Genomic DNA, 20,410 nt, shown 5'->3' with positions numbered 1-20,410 from the left:
TTCCTTTCGTCAGTTTCTTTACGTTTCCCATCATTGTCCTCCTCCCTCAGTCTAAACCCAGTTACTGTGAGAAGGCCACAGAGGAGGTCAACGTCGTGGCCCAGAAGCTCATCACCAATTCAGAGAGCGACATGCAGCTCAGTTACGCCAAACAGAGGCGCACCAAAAGCTCAGCTCTCTTGCACAAGGAGCTGGACGTGCGCAGCAATCGGGCAGTTCGTCAGTATCTGGTGAAAGTCAACCAGGCCATCGCAACGTTGTACGCCCGCCACGTGCTGGCCTCGCTGCTGGCTGACTGGCCTGCAGAGACATCACTGAGTGAAGAGGACTTGGAGCTGAATGGCACCTCGCACATGGCCTACATCCTGGACATGTTGATGCAGCTGGAGGAGAGGCCGCTCTGGGAGAAGGTAGGAGTTTGTCCTCCCGTTGGTAAATAAGAGTTTGTGTTGTATGCAAATGATACAAAATATGATATGCACATATGATTCAAAATAGGTGTTTTGTGGATTCATGTGTTGGGGATATTCTGTTCTTGATCAGATTCTCCAGAGGGTGCTGAAAGGTTGCAGGCAGAGTATGCTGTGCAGTCTCTCGCTCACTGCTTGCCAGTTCATGGAGGAGCCAGGTATGGCCGTGCAGGTCAGAGAGTCAAAACACCCATATGACAACAATACCAACTTTGAGGTGAGTAAATGACGCACGTCACTGTTATTCTTTTTTCTCAAAATCAGCCTTTGAGCTGGCTACAGAATGGAGGTTGTGCAACTATAGATGGTATTAGGTCAGACTTAAGCCAGACACACACTGTGACTTGATGTGATTTCTATATATAGGTTTTCAGCTTTGTCATGCTTCATTTGTCGTGCAGTGTACATGGGGTTGCAAGGACCAGTCAGACGCCCCTGAAATTGTGAAATGTCAGAATTGACGCTTCCCTAAAAAACAGCACCTTTTGCTTGAAATGGCAAAACCTTGATAGTTTGAAATAGTTTATAGTTTATATATACCGTAATCAGAGTGTAGCTTGTGATTAATTTACAATAAAGTAGCCTCGTTCTTCAAAACACCCAAATCTTACGAACCATCTTCCAGTGTCCCTTTGCTGAGTTTTTGTTTTAGATGTTTTAGCTCACAGAGTGATGCACAGGATCAAGGCAGCATGTTTCTCCCTTGTTAGCATAGTTATCAAACAAACTTTAACTTCTTCTTCTTTGACAAAAACACTGGTCCAGAAAGCTGGTCTGGAGGAGCTGACAGGAACACACAGTGTGAGCTGTCGGGTCTTACAGTTGGACAGCACAGTGTCTGTAAATCGTGAGCTTTGACTTATGAAGGATCATGTCTTAGTATTCTGAACTCAACCTTTTTCAGTCACTTAATAGACTTTATTGTGTCCATCTTTTGTCTTCGCAGGACAAGGTGAACATCCCAGGAGCGATCTACCTTTCAGTCAAATTTGACTCGCGCTGCCACACAGAGGACGGTTGTGATGAGCTCATCATGTCCAGCAGCAGTGATTTCCTCCAGGATGTCCACAACTTCAGTGGCTCCCCTCAGAAATGGTCCGATTTTGAGATCCCGGGTGAGGAAATAAAAAATAAAAAGATTCATGTCTTTATGCTGTGTTAACTGTCGTAAATCATTTTTACCAAATGTCTGCTGTGTTGGTTTCTCTCAGGTGATACCCTCTACTACAGATTTGTGTCGGACATGAGCAACACAGAGTGGGGCTACAAGTTTACTGTGACAGGAGGTCACAGAGGACGATTCCAGACAGGTACTTAACATTAGAACATGTACCCACCTTTCTATTTTGTGATGAGCTGTTTCAGTAACTGTACACACGTAAAATACAAATTGACCTCAAAATGAGGTTGGTGAAGTTGTCAGGTCGTCATCCTCTCACATTTTTGTGTTGTCTTTCATTCAGGGTTCGAAATAATGAAGCAAATGTTGGCAGATGAACAAGCGCTCACTCACCTGCCACTGGCTGACATATGGGAGTGGCAGGTATGCGTGGCCTGTCGCCAGACTGGGAACCAGCGACTCAAAGCCATTCACTTGTTGCTCCGCCTCCTACAGTGTCAATCACAGACGTAAGCACGACCGTGATTATACATTACTATCTCTTTACTTCTGATTCTTTCCCATTTAAAAATCATTTAAATCTATAGAGTGGTATTGTTTTGTATGGACATGAGCAGTCAAATACACAAAGGTTTTTACTTTGGCATCAGGGTCATCCCCTGAGACCTAAGTAAAGGAGCTTGGTGAAGAGGATCCTGTTCACATTTTGACCTCAGTGTTTTTCCATGGAGGGGCAGGATTGCAGCTCCATCAGAGTTTGCATAAAAGCCTTCACTAATCCCTCATGAACTTCCGTGGTAGAGGAAGTTACCACAGAAACGGGGTGAAGGATGTGTTGAGAAATTTGTATATGTGAGGAATGACTCGGCAGCCAAGACATCCTTTATAGGTATCCTAATGGTAGATCTCCTTTGGTATTTAATCAGACTCTATCATTCATTTTTTCTATTGAAAAGTGTTTCAATAGAAACAAATCTAACGCAGTTACGTAAGTGCATTTCAGATTAAAAACAATACCATCCATCCACAGACAATACCAAATGAACAGCAACCAAATAAACACTATTGTATATCTTATGAATTTGAAATGAGGAATAAGAGAAAAACAAATAAAGATAAGATTATAAAATACCAAAAGAGCAGTAAGTGAATCCATAGAAAAGTAATTTTTTTAAGTGAAAAAAAGTCTGAGGAAGTAAATGAGTATGGGAGTAAATCATTTAATAAATAAATATAACAATTCATTTTTTTATGTAAATCATTCTAAGATGTAAAAATAAATAGTGAGATGGATAAATCAAATAACTTTCAATTCAAATTCCAGATTTAAGGTTTGTAGAATGATCTTTGTGGTAAACACTCGGGAATCTTTTCACATTAATCTGTTTCTGATCTCAATCTAAATTTGAGTTTGAGATATGGAAACATTATCAGCATTTTTGGTGTGGTTGGAAGCCATTGATGAAAATGTACAGCTCACGTATGCTGAGAAAGGACTTTTCAGTGACAGATCAGCATCCAGTTGTTAGAACAACATTATAGTATTTTACCTGTAGTGTTCACACTAAATAACCGAGATTGATATATCTGTTTGTATTTAGCTGTTACCCTTCTAATGTATAGTAAATTAATAAAGTTTCATTTTCAGCTTTGCTTCTCCATGTTGTTTTGCTAACAGAGTGTGTGAGCTGAAGCTGCTGCGACCTCTGTGGCAGCTCTTCATGACAATGGAAAACAGCCTGAGCCAGGATCCCACCAGCATCACTGTCCTGCTGCCTCTTCACAGAGCCCTCACCGAACTGTTCTTTATTGCCGAGGCCCATGCCATCGTGAGTGATGCATCCACACATCTACACACACACACTCACACACGTGCACATATGCAGACTGGGTCATACAACAGGTCACATTGGGTGCTGTATGGGTTTAGTTGTTAGGGCTGGAGATGTGGCAGAGAGACCTTTTAGCTATTTGTTTAGTTGTGTTCTTTCTCTTGTGATGACAACATTATTGACTTTGTAGGCAAACAGGGAAATGGAATCAAGTCTGCTCTCCTTTAAGACAACTTATCTTTTTCTTATTTTTTCTTTTGGTTTGATAACAATCAGAATAAGGTTATTTTAGGGAAACTATTATTGCTCAACATTTTATTTTGACCTCTTTTTTCCTCCTCTCTCTCTCTATATTAGTCTCTCTGTGAGATTTGCATGTTGTTTTTCATCCCACCTGTTCTGTGCTGGACTCAGGGCCAAAGCCTGGCTCTGCCATCTGCCAGACAACACAGTGCCACACTGGTGCCCTTCCGACTGCTCGGGAGAGGAAGAGCTGCTATCCATTTTATGATGCGTATGGGTCCTCTCTCTGTCTAAATTGTCTTGAATTATTAATTAGGAGATGTCTCAGGGATTATTAGTGTACCGTCAGCCAGGAGTTTCCCATCTGTGGATGCAATTGAACCAGACAGTCCCAGAGGAGCAAGAAACCTTCTTCCCCCTGCTCTTCAGGTCTGGTTGGCAAAGCCTGAGGCTGTTGACCTGACAATAAAATGACATGAGCTGACTTGTCATTCACGATGTATTCTGCGTTCCCATCTGCACCCACTGACTCTTGCATGTGATGGAGCCGTGTGTGTCATCAACCGCCAGGGGGCAGTAGAAGTACTCAGAATCGGGTCCTAAGTTGAAGACTCAAGCTTTTGATCCACAGTTTGGAAGATTCCGAGATGAAGGTGTCATTGTAGTGTTTAGCAGAAGTGCAAACATGGTGGTTGTTAAGGTTACCTCCTTCATTTTTACCATCTAAATGTTGTCTGTATTTTCCAGATATAACAGTGAAACGGTCACAGTGAGTTGTGGCATCAGTGCCCTTGTTTCAGGATGCAAGTGGCTGTGAGCTGGACATGAATTAAGCTGGTGGATGTGATTCCAAACTGTGTCACACAAGCAGTCCGTCAGCTATGCACCATCGAGACTGGATTCAAAAGATATTAAGTCTGCAAGCAGCGTTGAACCGGCTCTTGCACCCCCATTCGTGTCCGGGCATGTTGTATGTGCCGACCAAATTTCAGATGTGTAGATAAAACGTGACGCATTGATATATTGTAGGGGGCCTTATTGAGCCATTTTGCCACACCCAGTGAGTCTTGGAATGTTCATATAATGAGGTCAGGACTTTAACATCTGAATTTTGGGGCAGATCTGAGATAGAACTGCACTGTGAAGTTAAAACAACTTCCTGTGTCATAGAAAGCATATGTATCTTGATTGCACACAGTGATTTTGGAGTGAATCTAATAGATTCTGTAGATGGAGTTTGAATAGGGCTAGCTAGACCTGTTGGCTTAAGGCTATAGTCCAAAGAGGCTTTTTTCTACATCCTAGCATGCTACATGTTTCAGGAATGTACAGTAGGTAACGTGCTGCAGGGGCTGCTTCATTGATTAATGATAGATCCTTCAGTTTCAGTAGAGGTCTGTGGCTTGGGCCCTAACTATACATAATGTCCCTATACTGTTGCAGGAGCTGGCAGCACTGGTATGAGGCTAATACAGAGGAGACAAGTCACTATTTAAACCTCACATCAGCTGTAAGGATCAATGCTCTGCCTACAACACAGAGCACTATCTGTCAACATCCTCCCATAGAGTCAAGATTTGTGTGGACAGAAGTTGGTGGCTCTGTTGTGATGACAGGTGGGCTTAGCTGCACTGTTGACAAACAGCGGAGGTCAACCGCTTCTTGGTGACACGCAGTAAAGGTCATGAGTGTTTGGACACATCACTGCTCCTTCTGTGGTCGAATTAGGTATTAATATATAATATTTTTTGGCCAGTGTCGATTCACATACCAGCGTCGGGGCTTTTTCTTTGCAAGCACATAAAGATCAGGGCCTCGTCAAGTGAGTGCACTTTCTACCCCAGGAAGTGAAAAGTTATATTTAGGAATCAAAACAGTATGTCACGCGCTATTGACTGTACAAATCGTCCTAGGATGTTCCCCAGCATAAACACTCGGGGTGTTTTGAGATTGATGGTGACCTGCGGGCTCTGGACAGTGTCTTCAGCTCTGTAAAAGCTCCATTTGGCCGGTCTCAGTCCATTAAGCCTCGATGTAGTCTCTTTATTCTTATCTGTATTCCCCAAAGTCCCCGGGTTATGTAACCAGAGGTACGTCTCTCCCGTCGCGCTGCAGTGGAAGAATTTTTCAGTTTGTTTATAATTTCAAATTACTTTTCCAACATTCCACAGCTAAATTTGATGCTGAGTTGGAGATGAATAGTTGCGAGGGAACCAGGCCTCATTTATAAGTGAATTCATCTCTTTGTAAGCTGGTCTTGTGTCTCGTGAAGTTAGCTCTATTCATCTGGCGTGTGAGGTGAATCTGTGATTGTGATGTTGCAGAAGAAGCATTATTTATTTCCAACCTTTGACTTGTTTCTCAGGCACAGGGCATCCTCAAGGAGTACCTATTAGCCATGACCACTGACGAGCAGCTCCTCAATCAGACTGCAATGGTAAGACTTCTACGCCTTGTTTGTTTTGTTTCACTTAATAACCATTTGTGCCTTGATTAACTGAAGTCCTCCCCGCTTCCAGGATCCCTCAGGTCAACTTTGATGATTTTAAATTGTGAATCTTTATCTGATGTGTATAAAAGCTCAGATAAAGTATCTAAGAACCTAGAGATGCTGTGATATTATGCAACTTTCTTTCTTTCTTATCCACGCGGTGCCTTTGATTGAATGGTCCTTAGTGGCTGTGAGTCAGCTAGTGGCTGGAGTCTCTCCTGCTAGTGAATCACCAAGCTGTTGACACCCAGCAGATCCTTTGGCACTCCCCCTCCCCTTGTTTTGAATGTGTGGGCAGCACTCAGGACTAATGTATTTGGTAATTACAGGCCATTAGCATTCGCGGCAGCTAGAGCCACAGCTCTGTACCCTTGTCTGGACCCTGTAAACACAGCAGAGGAACCTAAAGGAGCAGAGGATGTGGTGGAAAAAACACTGTGGGTGGTTCTGTTGAGCAGTTACCTAATACCAGTCAGGTTGAAAACTAAACCATAGGTGACTTGGTTGAAGTCAGAACCATTGTGATAGCTGTGATGTACAGTCCAAGAATAAATTGGCCGGTCTTACAGTATTAGAAGAAATCTTTCAAAGCTGTCCTTATTCAAGTGCAACATGCAACTTCACCACTAGATATCACAAAATTCTACACACTGAACCTTTAAGAAAAGAATCAGTGATGATCAGTTTTGATATGGATGTGATGGCTATTAACAAATCTTGTTTGGTCACTTAGAAGAGTAAAATAAGTTTAAAGTGCAGAGGGTCAGAGACGTCAGCTGAATAGGCGGTCCTTTAAATGTGGCCAAGGACGCTTGGGAAAAAAAATCATGTGACCACATGTGTCCCAGACAACTTCTGAATTTGATGTGAAGGATCGGATCACAGGATAAATTTGGTGTGAATACCAGGTCTGAACGGGGTCAAAGAAATCAGTGGGCGAAGTGTACTTTTAAAGTGGGTCAAAATTTTAAATGTTCAGCGTGTACAATTTAGTGACATCTAGTGGTGAATGTGGTAGAATGTTGTAGCTGATTACCTCTCACCTCACCCTCACCTTCCAGACATGAAAGAGAACCTGTGATAGTCTTTAGTTGTCTTAAAAACTCAAAAGGTGTTCAGTTTGTCCAGTTTGGTAGACTTGGAAAAACATGGTGGCCTCCGTAGAGGGGACCCACTTCTGACATAAATATTAAGTATTTAAATATAAATGGCCCATTCTAGGGTAAAGAGAACAACCATTTGTACAATTTAGATGAAACAATCTAGTGAAAACATGACTATGATTATTTTATTTACAATTTCTGCCAATTAATCCCTTTCCCCTGAATCTTACTCACTGGACCTTTTTAAAGAGACTAAAATTATCAGAAAAGAACCAATAGTGAAGGTGCAGATAAGGGAACATAAAACCAGAAACTAATTCAAACAACGTTGGGTCATTGCACTGAACAAATTTGGTCAGCATCAAACAGACAAATTAATGGCAAGCCTGCTGTTTGCTCTTAGCTAACTATAACAAGAGGGATTAGATCTTGATTCTTTGTAAATTATCAGCTATGTTCAATGCACTGAATTAAGATCATCAAAATCCTTTAACTCAATATCGTGTGTAACATTTAGATATTTGTTGCGTGAGGGTGATGTCAATGGTTCATTCAGCGAACGCATGAGGATCCCTTCTCTGGTAAACTGGTGTAAAGTGAGTCTGTTCATCTTGGATCGGAGTGCTGTATGAAAATGCGATGTTGAGCTGGTGGAAGCACTCGCCGATCGCCTCAAACCACAGCAAACAACCGCCACATGACTGATGTCCCCAACCCGCGGCTCCAGGTGAACAGATGTCAGTGGAGCAAACAAATCCACTGAAAGGCAGCGTAGGTGTTTAAGCACTTAGCTATTTAATAAGGTGAAGCGAACCACGCAGACGTCCTTGTGCTATTTATTCACCCTCAGTTTGCCTTTTTATCATCACTCAACATGCAGAGCACAGCGCAGATGAAAAACTAGCTTTCTATCCATAACGTCAACTCTTCGATTCTTTCTCCCTGCATTCATTCTTCTGTATTTCATTCACTTACTAATGCAACTTTTTCTCTCCTTATTGTTTAGGCTCTGAAGAACATTGCTGCCATCAGCCTGGCTATAAATTACCCCAATAAATCTACCAAGCTACTCACCATGTCCCCCTGAGAGGGATCTGAGCGAGGACAGCGACCTGTAGGGGACACGTTCGCTCCGAACAAGGAACAGAGAGGCGAGGGAGGAAAACCTCTCTGACCACCCAGTGCTTACCCTCTAACAGGACCTCCCCGCCCTCCACGCCTGTAACTCACTGAAGCACTGTGGACATATGGTGGTGGTGGTGAGGGAGGGGAGGGGGGGGACTGGCAGAGCACTTTCCACTCTTACTCACAATCCATTTTGCCTTAGATGAGTCCAGTTTATCAGCATGTCCATTCACTGGAACAGGAACGATATCTCTTTTGTTTAGTTTTTCACGTTTTTACTTGAAGATGCCATGCTTGAGGACATGAAGTGTGCCAAATTTGTAACCTTCACAACCGTTTTTCTCCCCCGCCCCCTTAACAGCATCCATTTCGGTTTACACGGTTAATCACGCCCAAAACAGGTCACCTTGGCGACTGGCGTGTCTCTGCGGACATGTAGAGCATCCTAAAAATACTGTCCAGGACAGTGGAGTCTCATTAGTCACCACAGGGAGAAAGTACTGACCTACAAGCTCATTCTGCTCCTTCCTCCCTTCCGTCCTTCTGTCCTTTTAAGCTGTTTGTCCCACTCGAGAAGGATGAAGATGATACTCATTTAGCCATAATCTTTGCATAGGGTGACAATTAACATCTGAGCTGAGGGAAACCACTATTGCAAGGCATTCCTCTCCATTACTCCATTACTCTATCAATCTCATAACTCCACTACATTACATGAATGAGAGGCAATGATGCCAAATGTTCATGGGAATAAATAACATCAACATTGTTATTAGGACATCCAGAATTTACGGTTTTATCCACAGATCAGGTTATTCCCTGTTATTATTTAATTCAATATATGTTTCAGCAGTTTAAGCATCAAGGTTTCTTTCACAGAAGTTAACGCAAAGCTTAATTATGCATCGGTTCCGTCAAATCTTGTGTGTCGTTAAGAATTCAAGAAAAACACAAATACCTGTTTCAAACTTGTGCTTCCCACTAATGCACAGATGGACACTTGAATCTTTGAGAAATGTTGAAAAAAAAGTGACCGTAAAATAGACACTTATTCCACTTACTCACCACTATCATGACTAATGTTTGTTAGGCCGAAGGTTGATTCTTACCTCATCTGTTGTTCTCACACAAATAATCTGTGTGACGCTTCCTCAGATGACGAATGGGACTTATTGACTGCACATGTGACAAAGCTGAGATCCAGCTGCAGCCACATCTGCATCGCTCACATGTACAGCCAAGTCACGTGAAGGAGGCGTCCGGTTGTGTCTCGTTTGCTAAATCCAAACCCCAGTTTGAAAGAGGGCGAGTTAATTCGGTTTTGTTTTCCAATCATGACTGCATCAGTTCCAGATCATGTAGTTATTATAGCCGTGGGAGGTCATGGTGGTTTTATACCAAAGAAACCAATCATTGTGAGCCATGAGAGTCTCTGTTCACCACTTATCACAGAGGAAACCATTTGACATCGTTCCGCTTGTTTTTTCCTTTTAATTTATTTTTATTTTTTACTTTTAATTTTGAACTGGTCCCCACAGGGACCGTACGATAGCTCAGTGGTTTTGTTTACACAAACATCAGCTGCAGTGAGGAAAGAGGAAGACATACATTTCCTCCATTTGGCTTCTACGACGCCTCGCCTATCTACAACGTGCCTATGGTTAATAATGAAGCAATCATAATTTAACTCATGTTAGTGGAAATAGTTATTAATTCTATTTTAAAGAGAAATATATTGTTTCATTTGAAAGGTTTTTTGTAACTTTTTACTTTTAATGTTGGTTTCTCTTTTTCGCGAGGATACTTGATTTTTGAAGCTGACTAATTTGAATGTACATATCTGTGAATATTGATTGCACAAGAGAAAGACTTTGATATCTACCCCTGACAAATAGAAACTTTATTGGGCGCCAACAGGTGGACACTGACTTTGATTTTGTATGCATGGCACATTGAAGGTTAAAAAAAAGTGTGGGTTGAAATGTGGTTCATTTGTAATTAAAATAGAAATTACTTAAGTAAAACCTCTGCTGTCATTTTTACTACGTGTTGGCTCAATGTGGGAATCCTGCCCAGCAACAAATAATGTATTGGTCACTCAGTCAGTATCATAGACTGTATATTAAAAGGTCAGTCTACACACACTGTTCTCAGTGATCCAGCAGCATCAGTCCTCCTGTTTCCTGCTGCGTCTGTACCCCGAAGAAAACAAGTACAATCATCTCCCTCCCATAAAATGCTCCTCTCTGCAATCTAAAATCCAGCCCGGTCCATTCCTCCAGGAGCCGTGTCCCTTCTGTTCAGTCTCTCCTTGTGTTACCTCAGAAGACCGTCAGCCTCTGGTCTGCCTCCACGCTTCCTCCGTCTCTCCCCTGCCTCCAACCTGGAGTCTCGGGGACGACGCTGATGACGGAAGTGATGATCACCGGGGCGGTAATGACATCAAACGCAGGAAGCATTCAATAAGGCAACAGATGATTCAGTGCCCCTCTGCGCCACCAGAGCCCCCACACCAGAGTGAGTCAGCAGCTCCAGCCCCCCCTGCCCTCCCCCTCCCCTCATACCTCCCCTCCTACTGCTTGTCTCCCCTCCGCTCCGTCTCCTGCCTCTGTTGATTGTTCACCCAGGATCCCAGAGCTGTCATTTAAAGATGAAAAGAACCAGCCGTGCAGCGAGACGAAAAAGAAAGGGCTTCTAATAAGTGTCATGTCCTCATGATATAAGGGGAGCCTTGGCAAAGCGGGGTGATGCTTTGCTAAGATCAGTGATCTGGTTCAGGGTGACATTGGGAAAATCCTCTTTATTTCCTTGATTCTATAAATTATTCTGTAATAGAATCAATTTGAATTTGTACTGCCAATATTCACAAAACACAGTTTGTACAGGAGTCATCTGTACAAGGGGCAACATCTTCTGCCCCTAACCCTCGACCAGAATGAGGAAAAACTACCAAAAACAAAAGTTTTGCAGAAAAACAGCTCCACCCTCCCAGGACGGACAGACGTGCAAGAGATGTCACGTGTAACAGAGCACATCAACAAAACATTTACAGCTTTCATTATAAAAAATGGTGTCTGACTTATGTGGAGAGGTGTATCAATGTTGAATCTGTAAAATATTAAATGGTATGGTGCTCAAAAGTGCCAAGAATTAAATAATGAATGAAATGATGCAATAATTACAGTATTTATTAATTAGTATGAATACTTAATAACAACTCAACTTGATTACTTAATCAAGTTATTAATAACATATATATAACATTATTATTTATTTAATTAATTTCATGTTTTTTTTCTAAAATACCCTTTCTTTGTGTCTTAGTATTTTTCCCAGTTACACTTTTATTTCATGTCATATTTGATAATCATAACCTCTTCTTGAACATGAAGCTGTTTCGGGCCCTTTCACCTTTCAGCCACTTCAACTACAAAGGTGGACAACTGTTGCCAGAATGAGCTCCTGGTCCCTGGAGCAACAAAGATGCTGAAGTCAACCAACTCTGCTGCTGCTGCTGTCAATAAACACAGCTCATAAGTCATGGTGAACGAAACAAAAATAAAACATCTTATTTCCTCAAATATTCGAGCTTGAGAGACGATCTGAAGCTCGTGCTGATAAGAACATGGATCCCAATCGTATAACTTGATTTGATTGGTGACGTCATGTCAGATGAATGATGTCATAGGTCGTTCAAAAACATTTTCCAGGGATATTTGCAACCTATAGGACTCTAAACACAACCTAATGTTTATGTGGAACAAATATGATGATTAGGTAGGAATGATGTCACTATAAAGCCGGAAGATTGTCATACAAAGAAGGCATGCCTTGACCTTTTTTATTATAAGCTTTAACCAGGTTCGCTTTAACCAGGTTCGACTAATCAAGATTTACATAAAATGATTCCATGCTTTAGGTGTCGAACCACAAATCGCAAAACGTCCACATAAAGGAGATTATTACATTTTGTATGAATGAAGCCATGATATCATGAAATGGCATGAAACTTGCCTGAGTAGGTTATTTACAATGTGCATCGCTCCTCCCAAGCATTTGGCCTCCAAAAAGATCAAATATATTTCAGATAAAATCCAGCGGACATTTGCACTGGGACTCTGCTTCACTCGTGGACAAAGAATGCTTTGAAAGCTAGGAGGTTTTATTTTATTACTGTTTTAATTCATATTGGAATGGTGTGAAAAGGTACATAGATTTTAATAAAAAATTTGTCTGTGTGTCTAGGTTAGGCTATATTCTTTACTAGATGTGATGCCTCCAGTAAACAGATGGAAATAATAAATATGTATTTGAATTTTGAAAATATGTTTATTTAACATGGAAGCAAAAAGGAAGTGCAAGGGATAGAGAAAATGAAAGATAAATACTGAACTAGTGCAGCTAGTTCAAAAATCCAAAGCAAGCGGTTTATTGTCCAAACACCACATGGTGAGGGTTGATGAATAATGAAAAAACCTAAACCAGTAAAGAAAGCAGATCTGGTGGAGAACCACGGACTCAGCAGTGTTAACATGACCCCGACAACTGATGTGGAACCGACTGATTTGACACAGGTTGTTTCGTCAGCCTGGGATTCGCAGCAAGTGCGCGACAGGAACGTTCTGCCTCAGAGCTCAGTGGCTTTTCACCATCATCTGCTTCAGCTGTTTACACGTATGAATCACAAACCACCATGAGCATCAAATGAATCATGACGGCAATGTATTCCAAAGTGTTGCCTTTAGCAGAAACCGCGTTCGCCCACCCACATCCCTAAATTTATCTGCTGCCCCCCCCACCCCCCCGTTTCGCATCACTTTCCTGTTAGAACGTTCAGATAATTTAGGAAACTGCCGAATGACTCCCATTATCAGGGTCAGCTGAGGGACAGGTTTCCCATTGGAATCATCTGGCACCAGAGCAACAATAACAACTGCTCAATTCGCCTGTTTGGCGGTGCTCTGTTCTCTGGGAGCTGATTATCCCTCTTTGATTGTATTAGTCTTCCATGTGTGTGTCTGTAGTTGGACACATATCTCTGTGAGGACCACTTTTCACCTCAAACCTACATTTTTGGCTGGTCCTCAAGAACATTTTTGTCTGGTCTGGTTTAGTTTTGATGGTTAAGGGGTTGGTTGGTGTTAGGGTACGTCTCCAAGAAATGGTAACTGTGACCATGTGTTAGTGCAGGTGGACTAACAATATACAGTTCAGTGAAGTATTCACGTCCGCTTTGAATTTTAAAGGATTAAATAAGCCTTTTTTTTTTTTTTTTACAATGATCTACAAAGAACCCTTCACAAAGCCTACTCCAATAAAAACTAGAAAGGCACTATATCAATAGAGCTCATCCCTCCACCAAGGCCCAACAGATTCCTTAAATTCAACTGAAATTATTCAGGGGAAATCCACGCCTTATATCACCATGTCAAAGAAAGTGAAGGGAAAAACTCTGACCCTTTTCCAGATCCTTCTTTTAAATTTTGTGGAAATCTTTTTTCTTGTTTTTGGTTTATCCTGCTTACAAATGAACCAAACGACAAATAGTAACAGTGGAGGTTTTGAATAAATAAATAAAATCTTTAAAACATAAAAAATACTCTGTCAAATCTGATTTGCAATCTATAATGTACAATTCTCGTGAAACTAAAAAACTATTTTTGCTTGTAATTTAAAATTTTTTGCAAGTGCTAAGACGAACCCCTGTCATCCATACAATTATCATCATCATCATTTTTAGCTGAATGTTCATTGAGGTCTACTATACAGACCCTGTTATGTCATGTGATGTGATCCAGTGTTCTAGCTTTGAGCCATTTCTCATCTCTTGGCGTTTCCCACTCTTCTTCTACATCCATTCCTCGTGCACCTTTGCTCATTTGAACCTGAAAACTCCACCTCCACCTTGTCATAATGAGCCCTACTTCCTCTCCCCCACCTGGGACAGTGGAGCAGTGTGGGTCACCCCTCACGAGGCTCTTGGAATAATTGGGTAGTTTAACAATCCAGTGAGAATAAGACGCAGCGAAAGCCTACGCCCCGGATATAGCAGCTCTGCACATGCTGCAGTGTGTGACTGCAGCGGGGGGGGGAGACGCTTTGCTGCGTCTCCATCTCATTTCTCTCGGCCATCTCCTATCTGGGGTAGAGGTGGGCTGTTATTGGAGCAGCCACCTGTGGCATCAGGAGAAGGTGGACCATAATGGATAGCTGGGGCTGCCGACATGACAGCCAGCATGCCGTGCCTGTGATCTAATCTGGAACATAGAGAGGGGGACTGCGTTGGACTAAAAGGAGAGAGTGGCTATAAAGTGATGAAAATGAGGGCAGGTGGACTGCCCTGCTTAAAATGGAAGCCTGTACTGTATGTTTATCCCTGACCTGTGTGTGCTTGTTTGTAGCAGAGAGAAAACATTGAAATGCTTTCCTACTAAACCCCAAATATGATGAAATAGCACTGCTGGGTTGCTTCATCTTTTTTACCCATTCATCCTTGTATGTCAGCTGGCAAGCTCAACTATATATTTTTATATATAAACATATATGTCACATGGTTATACAATTACATAATATACAGACGTACAGTACATGAACATGAAATCTTAGTTAAAGCAGCACAACCAATTGTGGAGGAAGTACTCAAAACATTTTACAAGTAAAAGTACAAAAAATGAGAAAGTATTTGCTTTCAAATATACTTAGGTATTAAAAGTAAAAGTACTTGCTGAGTGAATCCTACTGCATCCTCATGGCTGAGTCTTCGTGACTTCCTATCCATTTTCTGTCTTTCTTCACCAGTGATGCTACTGCTGCAGGAGGCGGGGTCTACCTGTCCGCTCTGATTGGACCAGTTCCCCTCTCGTTATTGATGACTCTTAAAGATATGTAAAATAATGTAAGATCTAGTGGAGGAGAAAGAACAGATTTTTGCTGATATATGTAATGAAGTAAAAGTGAAATATACCTGCAGATCTACTTAATCACAGATACATGAAAACTAAGGACAATGATGCAGTAAATTAGCTTTTCTCCATCACGACACTGAACAAAACTGTAAACATATTACCTAAGGAGGAGGCTGTGGTGATGGAGGGAGCTAAAGCAGCAAAATGCACCGGCCACAGAAGAGCACAGAAATTATGTCACATTGTTGTAGCTGCATTAATAAGATTGGCCGTTACGAATCCGCTGGTAACACAAAGCTTAACATTAGCCAGTGTGACGTCAGAGATCTGAATCTGTCTTAGCTGATTTGATAGCATCCTTCAGTTCATTGTAATTTGATAATCTTCTTGTAAGCCAGGAAGGATGAGTGGGTTCTCCGTCACCACTGAGGGGAACTCCCCTGCTAGAAGCTATTGATGTGTCCGGTGGCAACGATGACTCAGAGTGGTTTCCGTTATTACTTTGACCAATCACGTTTGAGCAGGCTTTGGTTCCCTACAGGTAAACAGTCAGGGGCAGTAGACGCACGTTGACAGAGGTACATCAGCTTTTTAATTTATCTTCAATCATTAACGCAAAATATATCTTTAAGAGAGATTCTTCAAAAACTTGTCTGGACCTAAAACACCAGTTTGTGTTTAGTGAGGAGAAACAATTCCAACTGTGAACCATGTACAGCGAATGGAAAGTAGATTCTTGGTCTGGATATCTGCTGTCTGCTCTGGAAGCCCCACTATACTGGTCGTTACCCCCCAGTGGTTCATTTTTCGTGGGTTGACTTGCCGACATGCACAGAGACAGTGCACAGAGCGCGTCTGTGGACAGAAGAAACTTGGACCGCTCTCATCACACTGCTGTCTGTGTGCGAAGCAGTCTGGACGTGTTCGGTCCTTTTGGAGGGGACATCACTGGGAAACATGACGAGGCTTTTAAAGAAGAGAATGACTTCCAGTCCTCTGGGTGTTTTCTCCCCAGAGCTGGCGAGAGTGAAAAGTTCAAACATGTCCACACATACACAAGCTGGGTTGAGAGTTGACATGTTGACAGAAAAAAATATATTTCCTGGACTGTCGCAGTTGCCCCATAAGATTACATTGTAGCCAATGCTGCTGTGATGTGGCTGCCAGCGGAGAGGATCTACTTGACTGATTCCATAGTTTTTTTTAAGTACCATTCATTTACACACCTACATTTATGAACACAGGGCTCAAAATCTAAATTATCTTTAATGCAACACTGGCCACGTGGCGGTGATTCAATCATCTCACCCTCAATAAGACAGGGAGTTAGTGTATTTTGCCCCAAATCTCCTCCTAAGCTATAACTTAATGCCTGTGATGGATCAATACTGTCCTGTGAAACACAAGCACATACTGTATAGGTCGTCTGTTCCATCAGCTTAAAGGGAAAATTCACCCAAAAATGAATTTCACACATCTTCTACACACACCCTATGCCGATGGAGAGGTGGGTGGAGTGTTTGAGTCCACAATACCCCTGAAACAAACACTTCACCCATCCCTCCATCAGCAGAGTGGTGAATAGATGAGTGAATTTTAATTTGTCTGTGAACTTCCCTGTGACGCATAGTTTGATTGATTGCTGTGTTTATTGCTGTAACCACGATCAAGGCGCTTATTTTTAGCCAAACCACCATTTTCCCTTAAACTGACCAAGTCGTTTTTGTGACTAAACTGAACTGAACCAAACTGTTCCATAAGCCTTCACCACATGTTTATTACTGTTACCATGACAGAGAAGGTCTCGTTAAGGTTGGAGGACTTGTCGGAAAGATTCATGTTTGTTTTTGATGTTCTTATCTTATCAGCACAACAATCCTCAGACTCCTTCAGTGTGTGGACTTCTTCTCCTGCCACAGCGTAAACACGACTCCACAAATATCAGGGACTCCTCAACATCAAGTGGGCCGTCAGTTGCTGTCAGTGGCTTCACCCTTTGTTTTTCAAAACAAGTGCCATTCAGAGCTGAGTTTGTTTATCATGCTGCCTCCATCCTGCTGGAAACCGTTGCGAGGCTTGTGGCAAAGATCGAGTGAGAAATATCTTTGGGACACAGTGCCATCAGCTCGCCCTCTGTTCGCTGCTCGCCTGTGACGGAGGTGGCCGGCTTGTTTTGATGCCACCGCTTGTAGGAGGATGTCATCGGCCGAGAGAAGCCCGACGGCTGGTACAGCATCATGAAGCCTCCATTAGTCCCTGATGTGTGTCTCCACGCTGCAGACGCTGCTGCCCACGCCAGGTGAACCCACCAACCTGAACGCCTGAAGGAGGGCACTGTTTCTCCCTCATCTCTCTCTCTATCTCTTCTACTCCTCTGTTGTTTTGTGTCATACCACCTCTCTCTTTTCTCTCTGCCTTTTTCTTCATTTCTTCTTTTCACCTTTGTTAGTGTTCTGTCGTTCTCACCCGTTCTAAGGTGCGACTACAAACATCCTTTTTGTTTTTATCCAGTCAGTAATGGAAAACACAAATCACACTGATCCTGTAGCTTTGGTGTTGAACTGGGTTTCTGTTACTAAGCTTCCATGTGTGGCTCTACTTATTCACAGACCAAAGGATCTTATTCAGTTAAACAATCAATCGGTTATAAATATGTGTGAAGAAAAGTTCATATGTCATTTCGAATATTACACATTTAATACAGAGGTGCAAAGTGAAGAACACTATATTTGAAGGTGCTTATATTCGACTTTAAACTTCTACTACACTGCATTTCAGAGGTAGATGTGGTACTTTTTGCTCCAAGCTTTGGAGATATTGTATATTACTCGCATACAGAACTATGTTTTATACAAAACAGATGATAAATTGTTACTAAAATATAGTGATATTGATTTTCATATTGAAGGGGGGAAGTTTTGTGGAATCATTTTAAGTCTTGCTTCAGGACACAGATGCTAATATGTAGAACATTTAAACTAAAGACACATTCAAATATTCTCTCTGGACGACTGTAAAATAAGGATTTGGTTACAGGCAGAAAGTTCAATAGGAGATTTCTGCAGGTTATAAAAGAGAAAAAGCTAATGCCTAAAAATCCATTATATATGACATTATGTTTACATTGCATTGCATTGCAGTATTACTACTCATTGAAGTATGCAATCTAAACTAAATACTTCCTACAACACTGCAACTGCAAAAACTTCTGCTGTGCACATTCACACTGTGCTTCTCATGAATCCAAAACAGATGCATTAGGGGTACAGGTTATTTTGGAGATCTACTTCCTGCAGGGATAAAGATTGTCAGCTGAGCTCCAGGGATTGACAGGACAACACTCAGTCCACAAACCCACAGACTGGGGTTTATTAAAGTGATTGATTAGACAGAGGGATGGGGAGAGGAGGGGATTGTGGGTAAGAAACAGACGACATTATGTAGAGGAGAATGCCAGCCTCTGTTCTGCAAGGTCATAACTGTTACACAATTTGGATTCTCACAGACACACAAACACACACACAACACAAACACATACACACAGACACACACACACACACACACACACACACACACACAAACAGAACTGAATTTAAACACACATCTACCTAATTCCTCCTCTCAGGGACATAGAAGTGCATTACTGCAGTGGGACTGCAGTCAAATAAATGATTCAAAGCACAAGACAACAAGAACCTTTGTTTTATTATAGTTCCAACCATTAGTCTAATTAAATGAATGAGCTGTCCACATCTGCAGTGACCTTGCCTTGTGTAGAACAATAACCACACATGCACAAGATGGAGCCCACGTCAGGATGAGAAGTGTGTCACTCTGTGCCTGCATCAACTTATTTTGGCTCAGGTGCCCTTGGTTAAAAGGAAAGGTCACACATGTGTACAATCTGCACTCATCTCCAGCTCACACCTACAGTGGATCTTCTCCACATGAAATATAAACCAATTAAAAACCTGACAAAGCAGCGTGCTGCGACTCGTGCCCCACTCGCTCCACATCCTGCCCCACATTCAGTCACACTTTGGTGCACAGCAATGTGCCGCAGTGGTCTACTTGGAACTCTATCATTAACCCGTAGCCCCACTGCACAATGTGATATTCTTAAGCGTTCACGGTACTAGAACTCATTCGGGTTGAATGTCGACTGTCCAGCGGAGACACGGCCACGAAAGATGAGATTTTAATCCCCTGGTTTTTATAGAGCCCTGCTGGCTCGATATCCTTTCTCCCCAAATGACCTTGACGGACAAAGAAGCCTCAGCATTAATGAGAAGGAGCTGGTTAATAGTTAATGGTATCTCTATTATAGGAGCAGCAGAGCCTGTGTTGATGAGCATGTGTTTGGAAAAAAAATGAGAGCAAGATCTGTTTTTTGCTACATAAAAAGGAAACCTTTTTGTCTACAGACGACCAAAGGAAAAGGTTTTAAATAGTTGTTGTTACTGTAATAGCTGAAAATAGTAGGAAATATCAGTGTCAGCAGGAATGACTGGAAAATAGATCATTAAAGAAGTGAAAGGAAAAATCAGTCCGGGTGATGCTGTCTTTTGGATTTCCCTTTTCCAAGTTGTCACCTCTCGCTGCTCAGAGAGTTAAGGAGGCTCAAAGAGAGGGAGAGTGATTGCACTCACAATATAGCGAGCAGCTCTCTGGCTGTGGGTCAGAAGCAGCTGCTTCACCACAACATGAAGGAGTCGGGTGTCTTGTCCACCTGTGTGAGAGCCTGCACATACACTAAAAACATTACACATGCTGTAATGGAGTCCAGGAACAAGGAGCGCAGACGGGGGGGGGGGGGGGGGGGGACTTCCTTTCAGCTTGTCTTTATAGTGAACTTCCTTTCAACACTTCCAAACATCTTTCAAGTGATCTCTTCCCTCTACACTGTGCTGTTTCACTATCACATCAAACGCACTTCAACCTGTTTTTTCATACGGATAATTTATGCCTGATCGCAAAAAGGAGGCTGCTTCTAAGACAGTTGTTCATCAATAGCTTTGCCTCATCTGAGGAGCAATCATATCATAACACCACTGGAATTGCTCATTACCATCTTAATTTGAATCTGATAACTAAACTAGAGCCTAATGTGTCTCCATAGCT

At 42.1% G+C, this 20,410-nt stretch overlaps 1 protein-coding gene across 2 annotated transcripts in view; it reads left to right on the top strand.

Annotated features, from left to right (window-relative positions):
• zzef1 (zinc finger, ZZ-type with EF hand domain 1) overlaps positions 1-10,512 on the top strand; it is a 34,323-nt gene extending 23,811 nt beyond the window's left edge. For both annotated transcript variants that reach the window (XM_062405920.1, XM_062405919.1), the window contains exons 47-54: positions 51-410; positions 544-687; positions 1,417-1,585; positions 1,682-1,780; positions 1,934-2,099; positions 3,269-3,419; positions 6,031-6,102; positions 8,266-10,512. In XM_062405920.1, coding sequence (XP_062261904.1) covers positions 51-410; positions 544-687; positions 1,417-1,585; positions 1,682-1,780; positions 1,934-2,099; positions 3,269-3,419; positions 6,031-6,102; positions 8,266-8,346 — 1,242 coding nt within the window. In that variant the 3' untranslated portion in view covers positions 8,347-10,512. The remainder of the gene's footprint in view (positions 1-50; positions 411-543; positions 688-1,416; positions 1,586-1,681; positions 1,781-1,933; positions 2,100-3,268; positions 3,420-6,030; positions 6,103-8,265) is intronic.
• The last annotated feature ends 9,898 nt before the right edge of the window (positions 10,513-20,410 follow it).

The sequence above is a fragment of the Platichthys flesus genome, chromosome 15 (assembly GCF_949316205.1).
Source record: "Platichthys flesus chromosome 15, fPlaFle2.1, whole genome shotgun sequence".
In the NCBI taxonomy this organism is placed as follows: domain Eukaryota; kingdom Metazoa; phylum Chordata; class Actinopteri; order Pleuronectiformes; family Pleuronectidae; genus Platichthys; species Platichthys flesus.
Note: the sequence above shows the minus strand (reverse complement) of the source record. Positions and strands in the feature narration are given on the sequence as shown.